Source organism: Diceros bicornis, chromosome 10 (assembly GCF_020826845.1).
Source record: "Diceros bicornis minor isolate mBicDic1 chromosome 10, mDicBic1.mat.cur, whole genome shotgun sequence".
Taxonomy (NCBI): Eukaryota; Metazoa; Chordata; class Mammalia; order Perissodactyla; family Rhinocerotidae; genus Diceros; species Diceros bicornis.
In genome coordinates, this window is record NC_080749.1 from 85,154,232 (window position 1) to 85,178,224 (window position 23,993).

General features: G+C 40.2%; 1 protein-coding gene across 2 annotated transcripts in view; it reads left to right on the forward strand.

Moving 5' to 3' along the window:
• PTH2R (parathyroid hormone 2 receptor) overlaps positions 1-23,993 on the forward strand; it is a 54,184-nt gene that overhangs the window by 16,845 nt on the left and 13,346 nt on the right. For both annotated transcript variants that reach the window (XM_058549737.1, XM_058549736.1), the window contains exons 3-6: positions 1,681-1,870; positions 3,086-3,239; positions 10,067-10,127; positions 16,284-16,350. In XM_058549737.1, the coding sequence (XP_058405720.1) occupies positions 1,681-1,870; positions 3,086-3,239; positions 10,067-10,127; positions 16,284-16,350 (472 nt within the window). The remainder of the gene's footprint in view (positions 1-1,680; positions 1,871-3,085; positions 3,240-10,066; positions 10,128-16,283; positions 16,351-23,993) is intronic.

Sequence of the window (23,993 nt, forward strand, 5' to 3'; positions counted from 1 at the left end):
CATTCCTAATAATAGAAACAGAATGTGCAGAGGCCAGAGGCACGAAGGAGCAGGGTGTGCTCAGAGAACATAGAAGAGCCCATGTGAATGCAGCATTTAGTGCACAGGGAGGAGTGCTCGTGTAGGGCCAGCCAGGGAGAAACTAGGTTTTGCGGGACCTTGTCGAGAGCTTCGAATTTTGTCCTGTAAGGGCAGGTAACAGGGAGCCAATGAAGTCTTTAAGTAGAGAGTAACATGATCATATTTTTGGGGTTATAGAGGGTTTCAGCAAGATAGCCTTGTGAAGTTGGCTTGGCAGGTATTCCCCCATTTTAGAGACAAGAAACTGAAGCTCAGCACCCAAAGTCACAAGGTCGTGGGTGGTCCAGCTGGAAACGGAACGTCACCTTCTGACCCCTGTCCAGAGCTCATCCCATTGCACCAGCTTAGCTGTGGTTATTCACAGTAATAGACAAACATTTATGAGAACAAAAGGTACATAAAATTTCAGGAGGATGCAGATTACATAATAGTTCATCACAGTATTTGATAGTGGATTCTTTCTAAACAATTGCTATACTATACAGCAAAATGTTATACAAAAATTTCAGAAACTCTTCTGTTTCACAAAACAAAATACTCCTTTATTAGGAGAGTAAATAGTGTTGAGTCTCTTAAGAATCAAAACCTGCTTATATACTGTGATGGCACTATTCGCAGTAAGTCATTGCCACGTACACTTGATAACCTATCTGGCCAAGTACCGCTCACTTGTGAAGACGCTCCCAATGAAGAGTCACAGTCAGTGAGGAGGACTGTCTGGGCACAATGGACGCAAATGTGTGTCCCTAACATACGGACAATACAATACTTCCAAAAGGTCTAAATCTAGCTCATTCTCATTTGACCTTTCCCTCCTCTGTTATGAAATATAAAAATATATTATTGGATTAAAGAATGTCTTATTCCCTTACACTGAGTACTCTGTCCTCCTGGGAGAGAGGGGACAGTAGTGTGTTCACTGCACAGGCAGGTTGTGCTTTCTCGCAGTCAATCTGTGTAGAGCTGGGCCTTTTGACCAGATTATACAACCCTTTTCCTAGCGTTATTTCATCAAACTTGAAAGAAAAATCTTTTGGAGTTAGCTTTCTGTACTGAAAGTTGGTGGTGTTGTATCTGCTCCTAGGGAAGTTACTGACTTAACTTGCATCTAAGATCTTCTTATAATTCCAAAGCTTTTTATGTTAAAGTAAGCTTGTTTACGTTCTTACATTCCTAGGAAATAAAACTGTGTAATGCTATCAAAATGTCTTGCTTTTTCTTATAGAGAATGTATTGAAAATGTGAAAGTTTCAGTTTTAATAATGTTTATTCCTGTTCAAGGTGGTTCTCCACTAACCAATTTTTACTTTAATATCCAGTATAATATAATGCTATAATATAAAGTAGTATAATTTAACACTGCAAAATCGGGATAAACATGGTAGCAGATCAGGATAAATTTGAGATTAATTCGCAAAAAGTTACATTTTAGTTTTTGATCCCAGTTGTTTCTATTGGAAATACATAATGGGTTTCTGTCTTTGTTCAGGTTTACTATATTTTCCTCTTTTTTGGGAGGGGTTTGGGCTCATTTATGTATTTTCTTTCCCTGTTTCTGATTTTATCCAAATCTAAATACTGAATATTTTCTCTCCATAGACGACTGCATTGCACTAGGAACTATATCCACATGCACTTGTTTGTGTCTTTCATGCTGAGAGCTGCCAGCATCTTTGTCAAGGACAGAGTGGCCCACACTCACCTGGGTGCAGAGGGGCTGCGGTCCCTGATGACGCAGGCTGACCCACGAGCTTCCATAGGAGCGCCTTCTTTGGACAAATCACAATACGTGAGTGTTTTCACCATTTTCTCTCATTACAGCTTTGAATAAAATTACAAATAAGTAAAATTTTACAGTCCACTAAATGCGTTAACTTATGCTGTCTTGTCTTATATCTGAACAAAGTGGAATAGGTGACCAGTTTATATACTGACATTCACTACCTCAATTCCGTCCTCAACTCTCATGCCCAATCACTCATCATCTTAGATTATTAAAAGTGCTTGGGCTCTTTCCTCGAGAACATCCTGGGATGGAAACTTCAAAAAGCACATGATTGGAATGCATCTGTTGTATGGCCCGTGGCAGCTGTTGTGGCTCACCATTTTCAGAAGTAAGAAGCCCACTTGCAGAATCAGAAGCTTGGGCCTTGAAAACCTGTGACATTTAGTTCCTTTATTGTAGACGCAAAGACTTGTTCCTATATAAGATCCCATGCTACTTGATTCTGCTGTTAAAGGTCTGGATGTTATTTAGTAAATAGGATCACCCAATAATTCAGTTAATTAGAAGCATTATCATCATTGGAGCAATATATCTGGAAATTAGGTGTTGTAGATTGATTGTCTTGATGGTGTGAATTAATGTCCCGGCTGTATCTTTGCCCTTTGGCCTGTGGCTTTGGAGTCCCTGCCAATTCTGATTCTGGACTGGCTTTGTGACTTGTTTTATCCGACAGTAGAAGTGGAAGTGACAGTGTGCCAGTCTAGGGTAGACCTCTATGAGTGAGCCTCGCCAGGATCAGTGAAGTCTGGCCCAGATCAGCAGAATCAGCTAGCCAATCCATAGAAATCGTAAGACATATTAAATGTTTATTGTTTTAAGCCATTAACTTTTGGGGCATAAAAAAGACCAGAATAAAATAAATTTGTGGTAAAATGATGGAGAATATTTCTTCTTTATGCTTTTCTCTACTTTTCTGATTTTCTCTGATGATCATGTATTGTTTTTATAAACAAAAAAAATTAAGGAAAAGTGATTTTTTATAACTTCTAAAGGAAAAAAATCTTACTTTAAAAATACAACCAAACCCATTGTCTTAAAAATGCTATATTAAAATAACTTTGTTCTGGTCTCTTTCAACAGTCTTGGCCTTCGTATGTTATGTACAAGACATATTAGATTACAAAAAACAAAGGGAGAACTGCTCTTTAGTGATCTAATGTTGGCATCCAGTACAATTTGGAGCTCTAATATGATGCGATTCTGGTTTATTTGTAACAGGTTGGGTGCAAGATTGCTGTTGTGATGTTTATTTACTTCTTGGCTACAAACTACTATTGGATCTTGGTGGAAGGTCTCTACCTGCATAGTCTGATCTTCGTGGCGTTCTTTTCAGACACCAAATACCTGTGGGGCTTCACCTTGATAGGCTGGGGTAAGGCCTTTATGTCTCCTTTCCATTAAACTGGATCATGGGCTCCAGGGCTTTCTGTCCTGCCTGTTGTTAGCATTCTTTCGGCCATTTTCCTGATATAATTCCTCCCCATCTTTATCCCTGCTTCTGTCTCTTTCATTGTTCATTGGGGAAAATTACTAAAGTCAAGTCTCTAATCCTCCCAGTGGTAACAAAGTTTTCATGTTTAACTTATGGTTAGTGATCTTAGGTCAGATTCTTGAGAGGATTCTTTGGTGGAAATATAAAAGAACATATTGTTAGTCACACACATTTAGAACTGCTATGCTTATGTCTTATGATGTCACTGTCCTGATTTAGCAATAATTTCCTAAAAATTTTGATTTTTGAATTTCTGAGATATAATAACCCATCTTTGATTTATATTTCTAGGTTGTATAATGAGAATGCCAGAGAGGAATTTATAAGGCCGTCTTGACTACGTTTAACAACACAAATTACACCTAATTATGTAGACTTACTGTGTCTCCTGGAAGGAAATAATTCAAATTACTTTTGGCATAAATAATTTAAAAAAAAAGATATTCAGCTCACATTCCAAAAATGCCTTATCAGTACTAGAAGGATTACTGGATAGGCGCTATCTCATCAAGGTGTGGAGAAAAGGATGTGGTTTGTTTGTTAAAATTTAAGATAAATGAAAACTCATGTGGTTAAAATGAAGAAGTCTGAAGATTAACAATTGCGGATCTCAACTGTTATTTTAATATCCAAATTATGAGGTGCTCAGCACAGGAAAAAAAATAACTCAGTGGCTCAAGATTAAATTTGAGGGGTTTTCCTCCAAAATAATAGTATTCCTTTGCCTGCTTTGCCTTAATATTGTTTTAACATTTGAAAATGTGAAGTAACGAGTATTGCATTTCGTGCTAATTAATTAATAACCTTAAGAAGACAAAGGGTCAGTTTACTGTAACACTTAATTTATTATGAAATAATGATTGTTGTGAATAAAGTTTTATTTCTGAAGGCAAGTTTTCTATTTTAAGGGTCTCCATTATCTTTGACTAGCAGTTACTAAAAATAAAAAAGATAGATTTTGTTTTTTAAGGGTACCTTGGAAATTTCCTCAACAGTTTTCGGTAGTTTGCCTTCAAATCAAAATTATATCTGTGTACCCATATAATTACTAGACGTGGATAAAGGCGTTGATAGAAAATTCAGCAATGAATATAGACGTATGTCTGAGTTACATTTTACTTTTTGGATTTCCACACCACTAGTCACACATAATAAATTCTTTTTTCTTTGTTTACTTATTGGTTTGATAGCTAACTCCCTATCAACTCTCATTTGGGTTGAATCACTCAGTCTGTTCCTCCTTCAAGACAGGACTTCATCCCACTGAAACCCAGGAAAACTAGTTTTCAAATTTCTCTCTGAAAAAAATAAAAAATAGTCAAGGTTCCAGTGAGCTTCTTTGCAAGTATGAGTTTCTTACTTTCCTTTACAACTTTTATTTGTTTGTCTACAAGCATTTTGGCATAGGAATGACCACCATGGTCGATGAGCATCATTACTTGAAATCTTCGTTTCATCAAATGGTTCAGGAACATACATGAAAGCAAGTAGGAGGCTCACTCTGAAAAAAGCAAGTCACATGCAATCTCATGCTCATGTAGTTAACCTCAATCAAAAACAGTAATGACCCATTTTTATGGAGTTATGGTTCTGTAGTTGATCTGTCTTCTGACTCTGTCTCTCTTTGCAACTCCATTTAAAAAAAAATAAATTGTCTGGTCTAGGGCATATATAATTAAAAGAATATTCTTTTAAGAGTATCCCTCTGCTCCTAAAACACAGCTACCATTTAATGAAATAAATATCCAAGTCTATTTTTCTCTTATCTCCACACTGAGAGTTAGATTTAAAAAAATCATTTTTAATTCTGACTCATTTTTCCAAATCCCTATAAGAAAAATAATGATCAAAAACATCATAGCTGCTTTGCAGGATGCTTTGCTAGAATAATTCGTAGGAATCCGGTTTCAAACTTTCTCCCAACGATGAGATTTACTGGCTTCACTGGAGGAGAGAGCTTGCTTGGATTCCTTTGTCACCTGTATAGACTCTTCAGCTGGGTAAATACTCAGAACTTTATTACTCACATTGTGGTTACTCACATTGTGGTGATGTTGGGGTTACGTTATTTACATTGATTCTGCTGATTCTTAACAATAGATTGGAAGGGAAGGAAATTACAGTCTAAAGAGGTGCAGATGCCATATCTGACCTTTACTAAATTGATGGCAAATATTTAACATGACTGTTTTTACAGGTCTTTATCACGACACAGGATGTATAGAGGAGAAAAGGCAAATACTAATGATAACTATGTTTCTTTTCTTTTAACCAACCACATTCTTAATTTTCCCTATCCCTGCCTCAATTTTCTCATAAATAAGGCACTTTATTCTTGATTCCACTTTGTTCTTTCAACTATTTTTCTATATATTTAATTCTGCCTTTGAAACCTGTCAGTCTTGTTTCTTTGTCCTTATTGAATGTGGTAAGTTACCTCTATGTTAGCAGCCACTCTTAATTTTCACCTGTCAGATGAGACGTCGGTGTGTACATATTGTCATATAAAAGCGCCTGTCCTGGTTATGCCCTGCTGCCAAGCTTCCGTCTAGAGTATTTTCACATTCTGTATTCTCTGAAAATGCTCAAGAGAAGGTACTATACTTCAGTTTTATTTTCTCTGTATAAAATGATCTCAATCCAGCAGAGATTTTTTGATTGTCTTTTGGCAGTAAATACAGCTGAAGTACAGAGGTATGAGTTATAGTCCCGCCCACAAGAAGCATGCCCTATGACCCTTTAGGTTACTTTGTTTTCTGTTTTTCTCATATGTATTATATTCAAAATATTAAATTTATAAAATCTGTTCATGAAATTATTTGATAGTCAATATAACAGCTTTACACAATTAAAAACCTTCATTATTTGCTTCAAGCAAAATATAAAACCTAGAAAAACCACTTCGTTTTCCTATGATTTTAATGCAATTATTGATTCTATTGAAGGTTATCTTAAAGTTACAATTATATTTAACCATTAGAGTCAATAAAAGATCCATATTTTGACCCTACTTTGTGAAAGATAAGGAAGTTGATTCTCTCTGTTTGTCATTTTCCCAGACTTTTAAAATGTAATTTGGAGTTTTACTTCTAATCATTTAAAATTACATAAATTACTACCTCTTTCAAAGAAAATAAATTATAGTCAACTTTGGCTTCAAATTTGTAACAGTTATGTAGATTTATCTCTACGGGTTCACCTGGTTTCAAGATTCCACCTTCTCTCCACCAGTTTGATTTTCTACTGTTTCTGCCCGCTGACGATGTTTAATTCAGTAAACATATTTTCTTTTCCATTGTAGCTCTTCTGTTTCAGGCTGTCCTTTCTCACAATGCCCTTCTCTATTCTTCTAGAGCATTTTTTGGACTATGAATTAGATATATTTTTAAAATATTTCTTTCGTTTCCTCTAGTAATTCCATCTCAGGGAAGGTAGCTCTTCTCAAGTTTCATAAATAGACACCCTCCTTTGTAACAGCGGAAGACTTTCAGAGGCTCTGCAGTTTTCCTGACAGAGAGATGTGCTCATTCAGTGTTGGCTTTAGAGTCCTGTGAGAATGGAGAACAGTTCTGCCAAAATCGTATAGAGGGTCTTCCAGGTTCCTTAAAGAATGGATCAGCGGGTGATGGGTACTGAATTCCAGTCTCCTGCGATGAGCAGAGAGGGAGCTGGAGGCGTGGCCTGCAGCTTCATGTTTGAGCAAATTGACTGGATTTCCAGGGAAGTCAAGGTTTCTGGTTAGTAAAACATTATATGTCTGTGGCAAATCTGAGAATCCCCATGTCTTGATGGGTCTCTAGTTTTTAGGGCTAACTCTGTACTTTATGATCAAGCTGTGACTACAATAGCATTGCAGGAGGAGGGTAAGGCTGAAGCCGGGTTCTGAGAAGCCTCTGAAGTATGCAAAATGGGATAAAATTACATAGAACCTGTCACCCCACTTTTTATGCAGTGGGATGCTGTATAAGTTTTTATTTGAAGAAAGTGTAATTGCTGAAAATTTTTGGCTTCTGTTAGTCCAAACCGTCATTTTAAAGGAGAGCAGTAATGGGGCCAGAGCAGAACTCAAGTCTACTTTTCTCAGACCAGATTTGCCTCCCTCTCAGAGTTGCTTACTGATACAGACACATTTTACAGAAATAACTCAGCTCTCAAGGTAAATGCATGTATTGAGTAGCATTCAAATTTACATTAAATTTACTTAAATTAGGATTTAAATTTAAAATAACTTTTAAATATCAAACTTTTTTTCTATATTTGTGTTCTCAATTATGTAATAATGTGATACTAAGATCCTTAAAGATTCTCAAAACCGTTTCTGTTCTTTATTCCTCCGTAGTTAGCTCTATGCTAGTCTTGTGAATGAGGGTCCTCCAAGAGGCTTGCAATTTCAGTAGGACATGGTGCTCTATATAAGATATTTGTTATAATTATCATCTAAAACATAGTTCCAACTCAAGCACCATTAATCAATGTGTATAGAACATCATTCAGGAAATTGCCTGATCAGGAGTTTGTAAAGGAAGCAGAAGACCTGCAAACCAGAAAATGTGAAAATTTGATCATAGTCAGACAGACACTTTTTAAAGATAGCCTGGGCAGCAGAAGAGCAAAGGGACCCACGTCAAGCCTTTTTGAACCTTCCTGTCAGAAGGAGCCATGCTCCCTCCGTTACAGAGAGTCATTCTTGTTTCTTCTTCATAGCGCTAATTGATAACTGAAGTTGTGTTATTAATTTTGCCTCCCCAACCAGAATATGTTTCAGGAAAACAGGTTTATTGTTTATCTGTTCATTGTTTTATCTTCTGAGACTAGAACAGTCCTTGACACATAAGTCGGCACTTTGTAAATGCTTACTGGATGTGTGGTTGGACAGATGGATGGATTGTAGATGGATGGATAGATAGAATATGCCAACTGGAAACTAAGAAATAACCGGAACTGGGAAGATCTATTTTGAGAAAAACAATTTCCTGGAACATAGAATTTGAGCAGATTTTTTAAAAAAAAGTTATATACAAACAATAAATAAAATTGGAGTATAGAATCATAAAACTAAGTAACCACACAGGCAGGCTGAGGCTAAATCCAATCAGATGATCACTGAGCAGAGCAAAGATATTCTGTGTTGAGGGCATTATCTTATTTTCATTTTTAATGAAATTTTTATTTATCTGAATCTATTTCTTTGTTCACTTTTTTTGCTAAGAAAGAATATCTTAAAAATTACAAATCCCCATGGCGTAGAGGTTAAGTGCACGCGCTCCACTGCTGGCGGCCCGGGTTCGGATCCCCGGGCGCACACTGAGGCACTGCTGTCAGGCCATACTGTGGTGGTGTCCCATATAAAGTGGAGGAAGATGGGCACAGATGTTAGCCCAGGGCCAGTCTTCCTCAGCAAAAAGAGGAGGATTGGCATGGATGTTAGCTCAGGGCTAATATTCCTCACAAAAAACAAAAAAACAAAAAAACAAATGTGTTTTTAAAGGTAAAAAATTTAATATTGTGTTTATTAAAAAATGTTCTAAGTTAGATTAAAATGTTTTCTCTCCCTTTGTAAGGTGCTTCCCAGCTTCTGTCATGTTTTCGTCAGGGTCTCTCTTTCCTTTTTTTAACCCTCTTTCATAAAGGCCACAGAATGAACAGTTGTCCATTGCACCCTTCGGTCTTCTGTTGGGGTATTCTGTAAAGTCATGGTGTGTGATTGTTTTGTGTCAGAGTCTGTCAACTGTAGCGTGAACTCAGCAGTCGACCTTCCCTGCCTCACGGACGTGTGGAAAGTCAGTAGAACAGACTTGACATTGCAGCTCACGAGGTGTTTATCTTCTGTGAAGGATGAATATCTCTTGCTCACATCATCACACTAACATAGCGACCACCCTTCGCCAAGCTGTTCCTGCATGCAGATGCTTTGTCTTCAGCCAATATGAACAAAAACAGAAGAGGCTAAACTGACCAAAACTTCCTGATTTTGTAACTTGCAGTATAGCCTCTCTGTGCCTTCCACTTTTAGAAGGAAAAAGTTCTAATGTTTTAAAACAGCAGCCTCCCTGCAGCTCCTCGTGAGTCCCCCTGTTGCTTCACTCCCCTGGAAAGCATGTGCTGTCAGTGTGACAAGTCAGCGTCCAGTGCGCTGGCCACTGCTTGCTTCTGGTGCCGGGAACTTCAGTCCCAGCACCCTCCAGATGTGGCTTGGCCTGTATCCCTGAAGTGGAAATTGGGCCAACCTCCATCCTCAGACTTTCAGGAACACATAACCTCAGTGTGCCTGGCTCATTTCTCAAATGGAGAAGAGGAAAATTAAGTGGACTTTTCTTGCTCACATATCAATATTTTTCATGTCTGTTTTTCTATCTCAACTTTTTTTTTTTTGTGAGGAAGACTGGCCCTGAGGTAACATCTGTTGCCAATCTTCTTCTTTTTGCTTGAGGAAGACCATCGCTGAGTCAACATCTGTACCCATCTTCCTCTACTTTATATGTGGGACGCTGCCACAGCATCACCTGTGGGGCATAGGTGTGCGCCTGGGATCTGAACTCGGCAACCCAGGCACCAAAGCAGTGTGTGCGAACCCAACCACTATGCCACCGGGCCGGCCTCCCTTTCTCAACTTTTAATAGTATATTTTTATGTGTGGGGAATATAAGAAAAAAAAAATCTCTTAATCTTAGGAGAAATATGGTCTCTGAATCCTTTTCTGATTGCAGGGTTCCCAGCGGTGTTTGTTGCAGCCTGGGCTGTGGCACGGGCAACTCTGGCTGATGCGAGGTGAGTAGAAAGAAGGGTTAGGGAGAGCCTCCAAGTTTCTCAGGACTCTGACTCCCTGTTTGGACTCACTTGCTGCTCTTCTTGATGGCGTTGCCCTTTGGGGACTCCCGTACCTTACCAGCAAGCTGTCCATCCCAGAGGCCACCGAACAGACAGGCTTACAAACCAGGTTAGGATGCTCCAACTCCACACTTCTGAAATCAGTTTAAAACACATTGTGACAAGCAAGAGGGAGGAGATGGGTATGCTAACACACTTAGGATCTGGTGCAAGCAGGTGGAAGGACTACACCACCCGAGTCCTGGGATAGGCAATATTCACGTATCCTCTCTCTGCTGCATCAGCCTTCCCCACTGATGGTGTGGTTGTGAGGACCAGAGACGAGGTGGCAGCAAGGGGACCCAGATGGAAGATGGCCAGGGCCAGTGACACACACCTGCTGTCTCAGAGGTGCAGGTGCAGGTACGCCTGGCCACAGCTGTAGCTGCCAGTTACCTGGGGAGCAGCTCTGGGTTTCATTTGTGTTTCTTGGGCAAAGGATATGTGGCCATGGGTTTCCCCCATCAGTGGCTGAATTAAGATGTCAAGACCAGTGAGCCTTGGGATATGTCGTGCCTTTCATGTATTTAGTGTATCAGGGATATTTTGTGCCCAGATGCCTCACTTATATTAGTACCTATGTTTAACACGCATGCTCTACTTACTAACTGCTTATCTATATTGAAATGCAAACTCTAGATTTCATCCATCCCATTTGTTTTCTTGTCTTTTCAACAACAAAACAAATGCACTTTAGAAATGGAATCCATCCTAGTGAATCACTAGGCCCCAGTTGTCTAGGTTTCTCTTTAGAGGCTACATGATGAATGGATACTGAAACATTCATTTCTTTGTATTATTTCTAGTTTTAGTAATGAAGAGTCAAAGAAAGAAAGGGAGAAAGTGGGAAAGCATTTGGGTGCCTGCCCTTTGCTCTGGTAGTCAGACTTCCAGCGGTGGGCTGAACTGTGTCCCCAAAATTCATATGCGGAAGCCCTAAGCCCAGTGTGACAGTATTTGGGAACAGGGCCCACAGGAGGTAATTAAGGTTAAATGAAGTCATAGGGGTGGGGCTCTGGCATGACAGGATCTCTGAGAAGAGACCCCGGAGAGCTCCCTCCCTCCCCGTGTGCACACAAAGCGAGGGTCGTGTGCACACAACAGGGAGACAGGAAGAGAGGCCTCCCCGGAAATGGAGCCTGCTGCACCTCGGTCTGGACTTCAGCCTCCAGACTGTGAGAAAGTGCATATCTGCTGTCTAAGCTGCCTGGTCTGTAGCGTGTTGTCCTGGCAGCCTGGGCCGACTAGATGCTTGTGACACGTGAAAAGGCTATTTAAAGAGAGAGACAGCTTTAACTTACACGTGTGGTCATGCTGAGCATCCTTTGGTGTGAACAGAATACAATTCACTGTCCACAGATTGTGTACATTTCACGGCGGCAACTCCTTTTTGTGAGCTCCTGGGAGCCTTTCTTTAACTTGAGCCTACATGTTTGCTTTGAGTTATTAGGTATTTTCTTCAGAAATTGTTTTGTCTGTATGCAGTGCCACCTTACGTGGGCACCTGAACTCTGTAGAGAGCCAGCCACAGTTCCCGGAAATCTGAGCTCCCTGGTGGCTACCTTCAGGTGCAGCCTTCCTGTGACTTGCTCCAAAGCTCCCACTCAGCTGCCCTCGGTTCTAGAACTTACTGGCTTTGCGTTTCACTTGCTTTTATCTCTTCATGCTCTTTGGATTTTTAGCAGTTGAGGGTTCATGATACCTACATTGTTACCATTATTGCTATATTTACACAGCAATATTGGAAATCTCAGAGAAAACCTGTGGCATCTGCTATTCGATTTCTTGGAGGAGGGAGGGGGGTTAAGTCAGTAAAGAGGTACTAAATAATGCTGAATAATTTGCCCTAAGGTGTGTAACCCTCCAACTGAGATTCAGAATTTTAGAGAAGGTAGGACCGAAGGCATTTTTGGGTCTGATCCTCTCATTTGAGACATGAATAAAATGAGACCCGGAAACGTCAGGTTACTCTTCAGAGCCGGCCTGGAACAATTCTGACTCACTCATCTGTTCAACAGAGGGAGCACGGGCTTTGAGCACAGAGGGAAAGCAAATACATTCATGATGTATTTTATATTGAATTAGATAATTGGTTTTCTTAGTTATCTTGCATTCTTTCTTAAAAATCATAAACTAAATCATAAACTGTTAATAATCATAAGTATTTTCGCTAAAAAAAAGAAATACAACTTTATTATTTTTGAGGCAAAGAATCTATTAGATACATAATATTTTGAAAAATACAACGGATACTTAATATTGCTCTAAAACAGTTGAATTAAGGTAAAAAAATTAAATATATGTTAGATTATGTGACTCCTCTGTGCAAAATATTTATTCCTACCTTTCTCAGAATAAAATCTTGAATTCTGTACTGAGTGCCCTGATCTGAGAGTGATAATTGGGTTAAGGGGTCAATTTACATTTATTTTCCATATAAAATAAAACTGTATTACCACATACATGGCATGATTTCAAAATTGCCTGATTTGAAGGCATGAAATTTAGCTCGTCTATAGTTAGAAAATACATTGCATGACATTCAGCTCGTCTATAGTTAGAAAATATTTGTGGGTTTTCTTGAGCATGATCTGACCTCTGTGTGTGCCAGGTCACATGTTCAGTGGAGAGAGCAGACTCGGAGCATCTCCAAAGGACCGAGGGGGTCCCTGCTCCTGTCTGACACTGGAGATTTATCTTTTTCTGATCTTGCCTTTCAAGACTAGAACTCCGATTTTCTGTGCATCTTGGCCAGTTAGAGTTAAGCAGATCATACCTACTTTGAGAAGATGCTCTAAACTCTATTGAATATTCAAAGGAAGTCTCTTCCAGTTCTAAAATTCTATCAAAAGAGTGATTTGGCTAAGGTAGGATGAGGTAATTGAGTGTTTAGATTGGACAAATGAACTTTAAAAAGTATTTTTGTTTCTTTTTCATTTTACTTACAAAAGCCAAAACATCTTACAAGATATCTTATTACCTTCTCCTCCTCATTCAAAGGAGATAAGAGATGCCAGCAGGAGAGGTGGGGCCTGCAGTGGAAAGGACCTAGAAAGGACGCCGGGTCGCTCCTGGGAGATCTGCCCTTGCTCTGCTTGTGTCAGACTGTGGGCTGTGGAGACGATGGAGTGTTCAGTCAGTATGAGTCCCTGGATCTCTCTGGTCGGGCAGTGCGTCTCCTGCTTCTGGGTCCTGGCTGCAGGAAGTCCTCCATCCTAGTCAGACCTCTGTGCCTTCCGCTCCACCGTTCATTCCTGCACTTCCTAGAGTGTTAAAATTTATTTTTAAAAATCGGAACAGAGGGTAGTTTCTGGGCCATGGTAACAAACACAGTATGAGCTGAGACATTGGGTATTTATGAAAAACAAGGATTAAAGCATTTTCTTAAAAAAAAATCTGAGATCTTGGGTGCCTCTGATATCAAAAGGCAAACTTGAAACTTGGACATTGAAAATGATAAAAGTCAAGTTTTTCCTTTTTTTAGAGGTAGCTGGTTGTGACCTACTTCCAAATACAAGTAGTTTGTAGAGCTGGAATTGTCTCCAGTGTGTTAGGAGACGCCACGATGAAATGTCATTGAGGCAGAGAGAGAAGATTGTGAAGATATCACCAAATATCAAAACTGAAAAGAAATTTATGGAATCCAAGAGTTTTGTAGCTAGTGAATCAATGTTCAGTTTATACTCGTACAGTGTCTGTCCCTTTCTTTACAGTGGAAAGCCTTTTTAGGGTAGTGTGATAGACGCTCTGCACAGCTCAGTAACACTGTCTTTCATCTTTCTTGTCTGGTTGAATAATGTGAAAAATAGATGCATGCAAATCATGCTAGGATATGCTCGGTGATGTGTAAGTGTAAAAGTCCCCTGTCTTTGATTTCCATTGTTATTCAGACTTCAGATTTCAGGGTGGCTGGACCAGGATTACCCTGTATTCTAGGGATCTGGTTGATCTAACTGAGAATATCCTCTCAATGGGATGCTGTGCTACTGAGCTCTCTTGGTACTGATATGGAAAGAAATAAAAAATATACTGCCAAGAAAGATCAAGTTGCAGAATAGGGTATACATTGCATTTTTTTGTAAGATAGGGGAAAATAAGATTATAGTATTTGTATATATGTCAATGAAAATAATCCATAGTCAATCTATAAATCAAAATTGGGGTGACTTGATTATGAGCCAGGTTTGAGGACTATAGTCTGGGCCCTTCCTTCCCCAAAGAAGCATACATCACATATGACAGGAATATCTCTTTTACTGCTGTCACGAAATGCTTAGCTGGCACAGCAGGTCAGTGGTCACAAGGTGAGCATAGCAGGTCAGTAATTAATCCTTAGTTTCCAGGAAGAGAGGCTTATCCTTAAGGAAATGGCAATATAGGGGGAAGATACATCTCTATCTTTAAGGGCATCATCCTTGTCTTTGGGACATGGTAAATGTTTAAAGCAGATGTACAGTGCATGCTCAGCAGGCCATGTCAGGCTCTTTTGGAAAAACAACGTCAGGCTGAATTAGTTTTACACCAAATGGCTTCCTCATAATATTCCAGTATATCCTTTGCTGTTCATTTGTTTATCATATATGTAAGAGAACACTGGAAGCATATACAATAAAGGAATAAAAGACGTTACCTCTATGGAGAGGGGCAGAGGCAGAGGTAGACAGGAACATGGGAGGACAGAGGTGTCTCAGCATCTGTCTTTTTATATAGTTTGATTTTGGAAAGGAGAATGTATTGCCTATATAAAAATTAAATTTAAAAAAATGTAGTTATCACATGTGTGCTGGAAATGTTTTACCCTCAGGGAATAGTTGAAATAGCTTTTTATTATCCATGACTCGTTCATTAATTTAAAAGTAACTTTTTGATAAGTTTATCATCTAGAATTAAAAAATTATCATTATATCCCTAAAATTTCTTAATAAGATTTCATTTACTGTTGCCACAATCAATGCTAGGTTTTGTCTATGGAGAAAGAAACTGAAGGCTTTTATTTCTATATCTTTAATTTAAAGAAACTGTTTAAAGTGCTACATGCAAGTTTCAAGTGGAACTAGTTTTTCTCAACCCGCGCTGCTTATTCTGGTGTAAGACCTTCACCACGAACCAGATTGGGTGAGGCTGAGTCAGACTTACTCGAATTCAGTTCACTCCCGCAAACGTTTATTGATGTCTATGTGCTGTGTCCTGTTCTGAGCACTTAGAATACATCAGAAAACAAGAGCAAATTGTCCCTGCCCATGTGGGACTGAAATCCTAGTTGGGTGGGAGGGTCAGGAAGTAAGTGTAACAAATAGGTAATTACACAGTGTTTTTATTAAGTACTGCTAAAAAACTAACTTTTTAAAATTAAAGAAAATAATGGATCTTATGCAAATATACAAGGAGCCCCTGTCACAGACTTTTTAACTCACTAATTAATGAGGGAACCAGTAAGATGTTATAACCAGTTCACAGGAGAAAAAAAGAATCACGTGTTTATATTTAGTAAAGTTTATATTTGAAATAAATTTGCAAATAAATGCGAAAACTGGTCAATATTCGCAGGGTGCTCATCAATTACGTTCCACGGAACACAGCTAGTTTTCATTTCTGTGGACAAAGGTCATTTTCATTCAGTTTTCCATTGTTTTCCGATCCATGAGAGTCATTTGCATTCTTGTCAGTAGAGTCCTACAACTTATGGAGTTATAATAGAACTGCCCTGACTGCTGAAACTGAGAGCCTTTCTCTCGTTCCACCACGAAGTGAAGTATCGATTGCACCACGTTTAGAAGACTACAATTTTTTTGTGGCTCTGGAAATGTGGTTTTAACTCTTGTTACTATAAAAATAACTCACCAATATTTATTGATACTCTAGAGCTAACAGTATGGATACCAGGACCCATTACACACTTTTTTCACTGGTTTGGGTATTTTACGAGAAGATTTTTTGGTCTGTTTCTTAATCAAAACCTTGGGGCTGGAATTTTTGGCAAAACTTAAAATGCTACTTAATTCTCACTGCCTATTTGCTCTGCCAGTTTATTCATGAAAGTTCTTTTTCACGACTCAGATGCTGGGAACTTAGTGCTGGAGACGTCAAGTGGATTTATCAGGCCCCAATCTTAGCAGCTATCGGGGTAAGTTAAGAGCCTGTATGGTAAAAAAAAAAAAAAAAAAAAGGATGCATAATTAAACTGTCGCTAAAACCCAGAGACAGTTTGTCAGTCACTTTGTTCTGCAAAGGTTTAGGGACTCGGCACGTGACAGCGGCAGCTACTGGGAGAGTCTGGGTTAGGGATCAGACCCTTATTCGTGGAGACTCTGAGACCCATGCAGAAAGCACATACCCTCCGTTTAACCAGCTGGCACATGGGCACACTTCCAGACTTCACATGTGTTCACGGGCATCTGGACAGGACCCAGGGTCCTGCAAGGGACTCTTGGGCACCAGGGAGTGGGGAGGACTGGAGCTGGAGAGCGAGTCACAGGGACCTTACCTGCTTTCAGGTGTGTGTGACATCGGTGCTGTGAAAGAGAACCAGCACACACTGTGTGTGGAGTTATAAACCAACTGTTTACTCCTGACCTTCCTCAAGACTTGATCGGCTTAGCTTCTCTGTGATTTGATGAAGAAATTATACCACCTTGTGTTTTCCTGGTTTTTGTATATCGATATAAGATTACATACATTTTAAAAAGGGGACTGATGTTCCAATGTTAAATATTAAATCATTTGAAAGTAATTTAGCAACCTGATTTTTAGCTCATATTTTTGGTCATCTTTGTTCTCCACTTTCATACTTTTCTCACTTTGTTTTCTTTTGGACAATGTGTCACTGGTCTGTCAGCGTATTGGCCTGTGGATGCTGAGGGACAGCTATTACTGTGGCTGAGGTTTTGTAGGATCTACCCAGAGAGTCAGGTGGAAGCTTATTTACCTCATAGGAAAAATACAGAAAGGAAAACAGAAGAGATCATGAAGGAATCTTCATTTCAGAAGGCTGTTGATGTGAATGTTTAGAGGGGGAAATAACACACAGAATACTGTTAGAGAAACCGGGTTGTATCCTCGATAAAACAGCCTGCTATCAAGTCAGATCCGATTCTGCGTCCAGGAGAAGCTCAAAAGTGGATTGTAGATAAATGAATGAATGACTTAAATTCATGAGCTTGTCGTTTTAATTTTAGTGAAGTGCTACTACATTAGTCTGGTGTCACACCATCTGGTGCTATGTCCCTGAGAGAACATGGATGAACTTACCTCATGGAGTAGGGTCTGGTGTTCACCCCTCGCTGCCCCTCGCCCCTGAGGCTCTGTCCTGACCTGTACCCCAGCCTCCCCTTTCTCTTCCTCCTTGCTGCTCCTCGCTTATGTCTGCTCCTCCATCTCTTCCTACCCTCATTTGAAGGGGATAACCCATGTCTTATTACTTTTTGTGTCTTCAGTGTCTTCTACTGGAATTGATAAATAAAAGGTAACGAAATATTATATAAAAATGTAGGCAAATTTAAGAATATTAAGTTTGAGTTTGCATTTGATGAAAAGGAATGACCTATTAAAATCCAAGGGATCATTGCAAAGTTATTAGGAATTGAGCAAAGGACAGTGGAGACGAGTAAATCATAGGCCCTTTTCCATTGAAACAGTTGATTTTTATTCAGTGCTTCGTTGTGTGTTTACAGACCTTAGTTATCCACCATCAACGTGGATGAGAAGTTTATTTGCTGAGGTTTCTAAATTGTAAAGTGCAATTGTAAAGTTAGGTGATTATCGAGGTTCTAAAAGATTCCCCCATTGGTGAAGGAGAACTAGAAATAATGGTACAGTCAATAGATTTTGAAGAAAACTTAGGTGGAAGGCCATTTTCCTCTTCCTGAACTAAAATGATGACAGCTCCAAAGCAAGAATTCTTAAATATTTTTCCCATATTACAATGTCCATTTAATCTCTAAAGTCAGAGAGAGATTCAAGAGCACCTCTCTGTTTACTGAGTTCCCTTCTGTTTCCTCACCACAGTTCAGGGTGATCACCATTCCTTTCAGGTTCCCTCGCTTTACTGTGGAACCAGTCGTGGAGGGAGGAGATGAGCCCAGAGCCCCATCTCAGCGCCCTGGAGATAGGAGGGTCTTCACGAATAAGATGCTAATAAGAATAACAGACACTGCAGTGTGTGCCACGCCCTGGGCACTGTTTTAAGTACTTTATTGACATCAATTTAGCTAATCCTCCAATAACTGTCAATGAGGAAACTGCCCAGGGTCACACAGCTAGTAAATGGTGAGCTGGGATTCTGACTTCAGGGTGCAGGTCCCGGCCCAATGAGCTCCCTGCACTTACAATGAAATCTAACATCCCTGACAGTTCAGAGGAGGCCCAGCCTGGTGCCTGCACCCCTTCACAGGCCACACCTCAGCCACGCCTCAGCCACGTTGTTGGCCTTTCAGTTCCTTGAACCGGTCCACCTCTGTCGCTCAGGCTGGTCCGCATTCCTCACTATACCCTGAAGGCTGCGGCGTGCTTCCTTCCACCCCTCACTTTAATGCCACGTCTTCCTTGTGGCCTCCTTGATGCCCCCAATCTAAATTAGTCACCTGTTGTAACCTGCAGAGCACAGGGAGGTTTTCCCTTCTCAAGATCATGAGGATGGATAATGCTTCTGATTGTTTGTTGAATGTCCGTCTTGCCCACTAAATTGCAAGGTTTATGTGAACAAGAACCATATTTTTTCTAAAGCTCTGCATTCCTAGTGCCTAGTAAATATCCTGGCCCATAGTGGCCACTCGATAATAAATACTTATTGAAAAAATAAAACCTGCCTACAAAGTTGGTGTCCTGGGGAACTGGTGAGAGGGAAGAGAGGAAACAAGAGCACAAGGCGAGTATAATAACAGAACTTCTGGGTCCATTTCACGCAACCTTTTCATTTTCTAGAAAAGAAAACTGAAGCTCACGCAGATGAAGGTCACACAGCCAGCATAACAAAACAAAGACCATAGCTCGCATTTTTGGACTATGTTCTTTTCACTTGCATTCCAAAACATGTCAAGATTGTTTCTTGAATTTATGGGAAAAAGATCTTTCCTTTTTTATGGCAATATTTGTAGTTTTTTTAAATATTCACTTTAGGATAAAAGGGTGTTTATTTTTTAGTCTTGCATTACATGTAGCATGATTTTATGTAAATAGATATTTTCCATATAGACTAAGTTTATTTGCCAAGAATTTTAAATATAAGTTGGATCCCTCATTTAATTCTGGCTTTGGATATTACAATAGCATAGATTCTATTGATTGGATTTTTGTATATGTGGGATTAAAATCTGATATAACGTGGTTGGGTTCTAGGCAATATATGAAGCAAACTAAATTTAAGAGAATAAAGGAATTTGTAAAGGATGAGGATTCATAGGTTCTAACTTGAAGAAGTCACATGAAGAAAATCGAGTTTTAGAGATAATCACAGATCTCAGTACAAATTTGGAAGGCACCATTTGATTTTGGAATCATAGAATCTAAAGTTGTAGCACTGTTATTTTCTTCATAAATGTTAAAATTATGTTTAAGAGAACTAGAGTTGTTAAAAAACATTAATTTTTGTTCTGAAAATAAATATCTCCAAATATAGCAATTTATTATTCATCCGCAACAACTTGATGTTGATTTGAGGATGATTTTTAAGTTCTTCTGTGTAACATCAAAATATAAGAGGAGTGTTTCCCAGCTGACAACAGCACGGAGCCTTGGTTTGGTCCTGGGCCTTCCAGAGCATCACTAGAAGGGACAGGAGGCTGGGCCTGAAGAGCTGGGGGAGCCGCAGGCAGGGCAGCATGTCTAGGGGAAGTGGTCAAGGAGAAGTTCACAGATGTGCTTAATCCTGACCAAACAGGGCATTGCCCCTGAGATGTGAGAACCTACATTTGCACTGGTGTCAACCAAGGGAGACTATAACAGCTGAGAAGAAACCAAACCACAGATGTAAGAATATAGATTGGGAAATTGAGTAGACCTGCTCAGGAGTACTTATGAGACGGCCTTGAGGATGCCAGTAACATGGGGTGGAGAGATGTTTGACACTAGCAGAAATTTGAGATCTTGAATTTATTGGTTAGGGAGAAGAAAAGAGGAACTCTGTGGTATTTGTCCTCACTTAATTGTTTCCTTCATCCCATGTTAGTCTGCTCCATCCATCTGTCCTTTCATCCATCATCCACTGAAATGCGGTCCAACTGTCTTTCTAGTACCTGCTCAATTTCATCTTTACCAAAAAGTCTTTTCTATTGTTCCTTGACAGAGTTAAGTCTCTTACTTTCTATTCATCATTTGATGAATAAATATTTTTGAGTGGCTTTTTGCCTCAGGAATGTCTCAGAACATTTTTTACATTAACCCTCAAACAACTCCGAGACAGGTATTTTCATTATTCTCAGTTTGAGTCCAAGAAAGGTTATATAACTTGCCTAGGGTTACACGGTTAGAAAGTGCTGAAGCCGGAGTCAAACCCAGGCAGTGTGGTTTCAGATCGCACAGTTTCCACCGTTCGTGCTGATAGGAGTTAAGCTAGGTCACTGTTTCCCAAGGTGGGGGCACATGTCCCGGTGGGTGAGAGGATTTAGGTGGTGCCTGCAAGGTTATTAAGTAACATGAGCCGTATTTGAGAACATTGATCCCTTTGTACCCCCTCTGAACACATCAAGGAGAGGGTCTCATTTTGGTTCTGGTCTTTAACACAACCCTAACATGGGCAGTGTCTTTTTTGGGGGGGTGGAGGAGGTGCAGGCAACCCAATCTAGATAAAATTTCCTATGACTTGTTTCCGTTGTATTTATTTTTACGTTTGCCTCTTGTTTATGGCAGCCTCTACTGGTTTTCCATTTATGTTAATAATATAGAATTTAAATTTTAGTAATTTAATAAAAGCAGATTGTTTGAAGAAAGGTATTAAGTACATAATAGTAGGTGAATAATATTGCTATGGCAAAATTGTGGTGGTGGCACTCTAAGCCATTTGAAAACGCTGAACTAGACACATCCCTTCAACAGTGAAATTTGGAATTACTGAAAAAGGCCTGACCAGTGTGACCAGTGAGTCTCCACATGGGGGTGGAAGGCCAATTATGTTTCACGTGATCAGGGGCTTTTCTGTGGCTGGAATGAAGGGTGAGTCTGTGGAAAATGCAGGAGATCAGACCGGAAGGTTGGAGGGCAGTTGAATCATGATTGGACTCGTATTCTGTGCTAAAGGACATTGAGATTTTCTTAAAATTATGGTGAGACATTGAAAGATTTTAATTAGTGTAGCGATCTGATTAGAGTGGGTGTTGAAAAGAAAACTCTGGTTAGCTGAGCTGGTTTGGAGATCGGATATTTGGTTAAGAGAGATTAATGATTCACTTTTAAGTATGTAGTCCTGTCTGATTGACTCCGATATCAATTAGGATATTTTGAAGTTCTCAGATTTCTAAATGAGAGACCAGGCTCTCGACGCAGGCTTCCAAAGCAAGACATAGAAGTTAAAGAGCCATGTTAACACAGGAGCCACCATAAGCAGTGTCGGCTGCTAAGGTGAGGAACGGGCCATCAGGGCTGTGGCAGCCAGTGGTGGTGGCACCATGACGGCAGTCCATGGCTTCTTCCTTTTGATGGGGGTCACTCCCACATATTCCGTTCACATAAGTCCATTCCTTTAGAGACGCCACACAGCCTCAAAATCTCTCTCTGTCCAAGGTGCTGCTTTGTCTCAGCTGAATTAAAGTGTCAGTGTGCAATAGAACTTTGTTTAAAAGGAACCAAGTAAAGGTAAAAGTCATCCATGAAAATGTAAATGTGTAACTCGTTTAATGACATATCTGTTATATTTGAAGGGTAGAAATTTCCTTCAGAGTCACTTTTCTTATAGTACGTACATCTCTGTGCTGTTTATGCGCAGGGAGAGATGAAATACAACACCCAAAGCTCAGTCGCACAGCCCCCAGGGCTTCATTGGAGCAGCGGAGACTGGAGTCAGGGCCGGTCACCCACCAGCCACCGGGATTGGTGGACTTGTTCTGCCGGCAGCGGTTCCTTTTCTGGTTAACTCCTCGAAAGTGAGCCACAAATTCAGACTTTTCACGCTGGGAAGCGTTGGGGGTCTCTTGCCTGATGTTAGTCAGACAACATCCTTGCAGAGGTTAAATAACCTACGGAGAACGGATGTAACGTGAGGGTTGTGGTCTGCATTGCAGAGGCGGAGTGATTTTAGGGAAATAGGGGGCAATAGTTCTGTTCTTTTCGGTCACTTTTACTGGTATATTTAGTTGCTTTTAGATGTTTCTCGTGGCTCAAGCAGCACTGTGCAGCAAGCTAAGAGCTGCTCTCTGCCTCGGCAGCGGCCGGTGGTGTTTGTCGCGGGCTTGCTCAGCGTGTGAAGCACCGGCTGCTCTGAGTGGCGAGCCGGCAGTGGCTCCTGAGGAGCCCCGCGCTGCGAGGGGGGCAGAGCTCCAGGTTTTCAGCTTTTTTCTTATGAATGTTTTTTTCCACGTGCCTGTCAAAGGATATCTCAGGGAATTCTGGCGGAAGGAACAAGATGGCACTTCTAATAAAGGCCTTTAAGAAAAATTTTAAGTGATAAATTTTAAAAATATCATATCCAGTGTCCTTGATAAAATGTGAAAAGAGGGGAATAAACGAGAGATAAGATTTCCGCTGCTGTTAAGTCAGTGATTTCATATCCCTCCGGTTGTTATTAAGGAGGCTCCATCACCAAACACAGGGGTGACTGGGAAGGGAGTAATTGTAAGTAAAATGGATAAAATTGAATCTCTAGTCTTTGACAGAATTGCAAATACCACATAGATTTTTGCTCTCCAGAATTCTTTTCCTCTTCTAAATGAGTCAGAAATAGAACTTCAAGTAAAATTAAAGTTCTCCCCTTTACCATGGGTGCTGTCCCTAAGTTGTAAATTGAATTCTAACTGATAAAAAATGAGCTACATATTTTGTAAATTATAATAGTTGATATAGATTAATGAGTTTATTATTTAAATGCTCAGTATTTAGTATCAATATACCTATAGACAAAGCAAAATATTTCTTATGTTCATGATATTGAAAAACAGCCAATATGTGGGGGAGACGTGATGTACTCAGAGTCTCTGAGGGAAAGTAATACATGGCAGATTCTGAAGAGTCAGAACATAAAACAGAGGAAGAGAGAGAACCAGAACCAAACGCTTGTGGCTGCTGGAGGCTGGGTTGGAGGGTGTGGTCTTGAGTCTGCTGGCCCCCTGGGCCTGCCGAAGAACCCCGTAATTAGGCAGGGTCTGCCCGCCCAGGCACGGGACTTGACGGGCAGGCTCCGAACTCTGGAGATGCTGCAGAGAAAGAGCTCGCTGCAAGCGCCCAAGACAGAGAAGAATGAGCTGTCACGCAAACTCAGTACTCTCCCCACATTCACTCATCAGAGCCTCAGTCCATCTCCTTCAGGGGTAGAGAGAGTAGGGGAGGGGGAGGACAGAAGGGCACGTCAGTTGAGCAGCCTCCTGCGTGGAAAAGTCATCCCTGGAATGGGGAGAAAGCACCCCTCCCCAGCATGTATCCAAAGGCATAGATGAAAATTGCAGGGTAAATAGATGGTTTTCTACGAGTGGATTTTCCCCTACGTAAGTTCTGACTTCTCTCTCTGATGATGTCTATGTGGTAGATACCTAGCAGTGAAAATTCTGTGCGGAAGGGAGAGATGGTGAATTACTGGGATACAAGTGGAGTTTAGAGAGTGCACATCTCATTGCATCATTTGTTCAC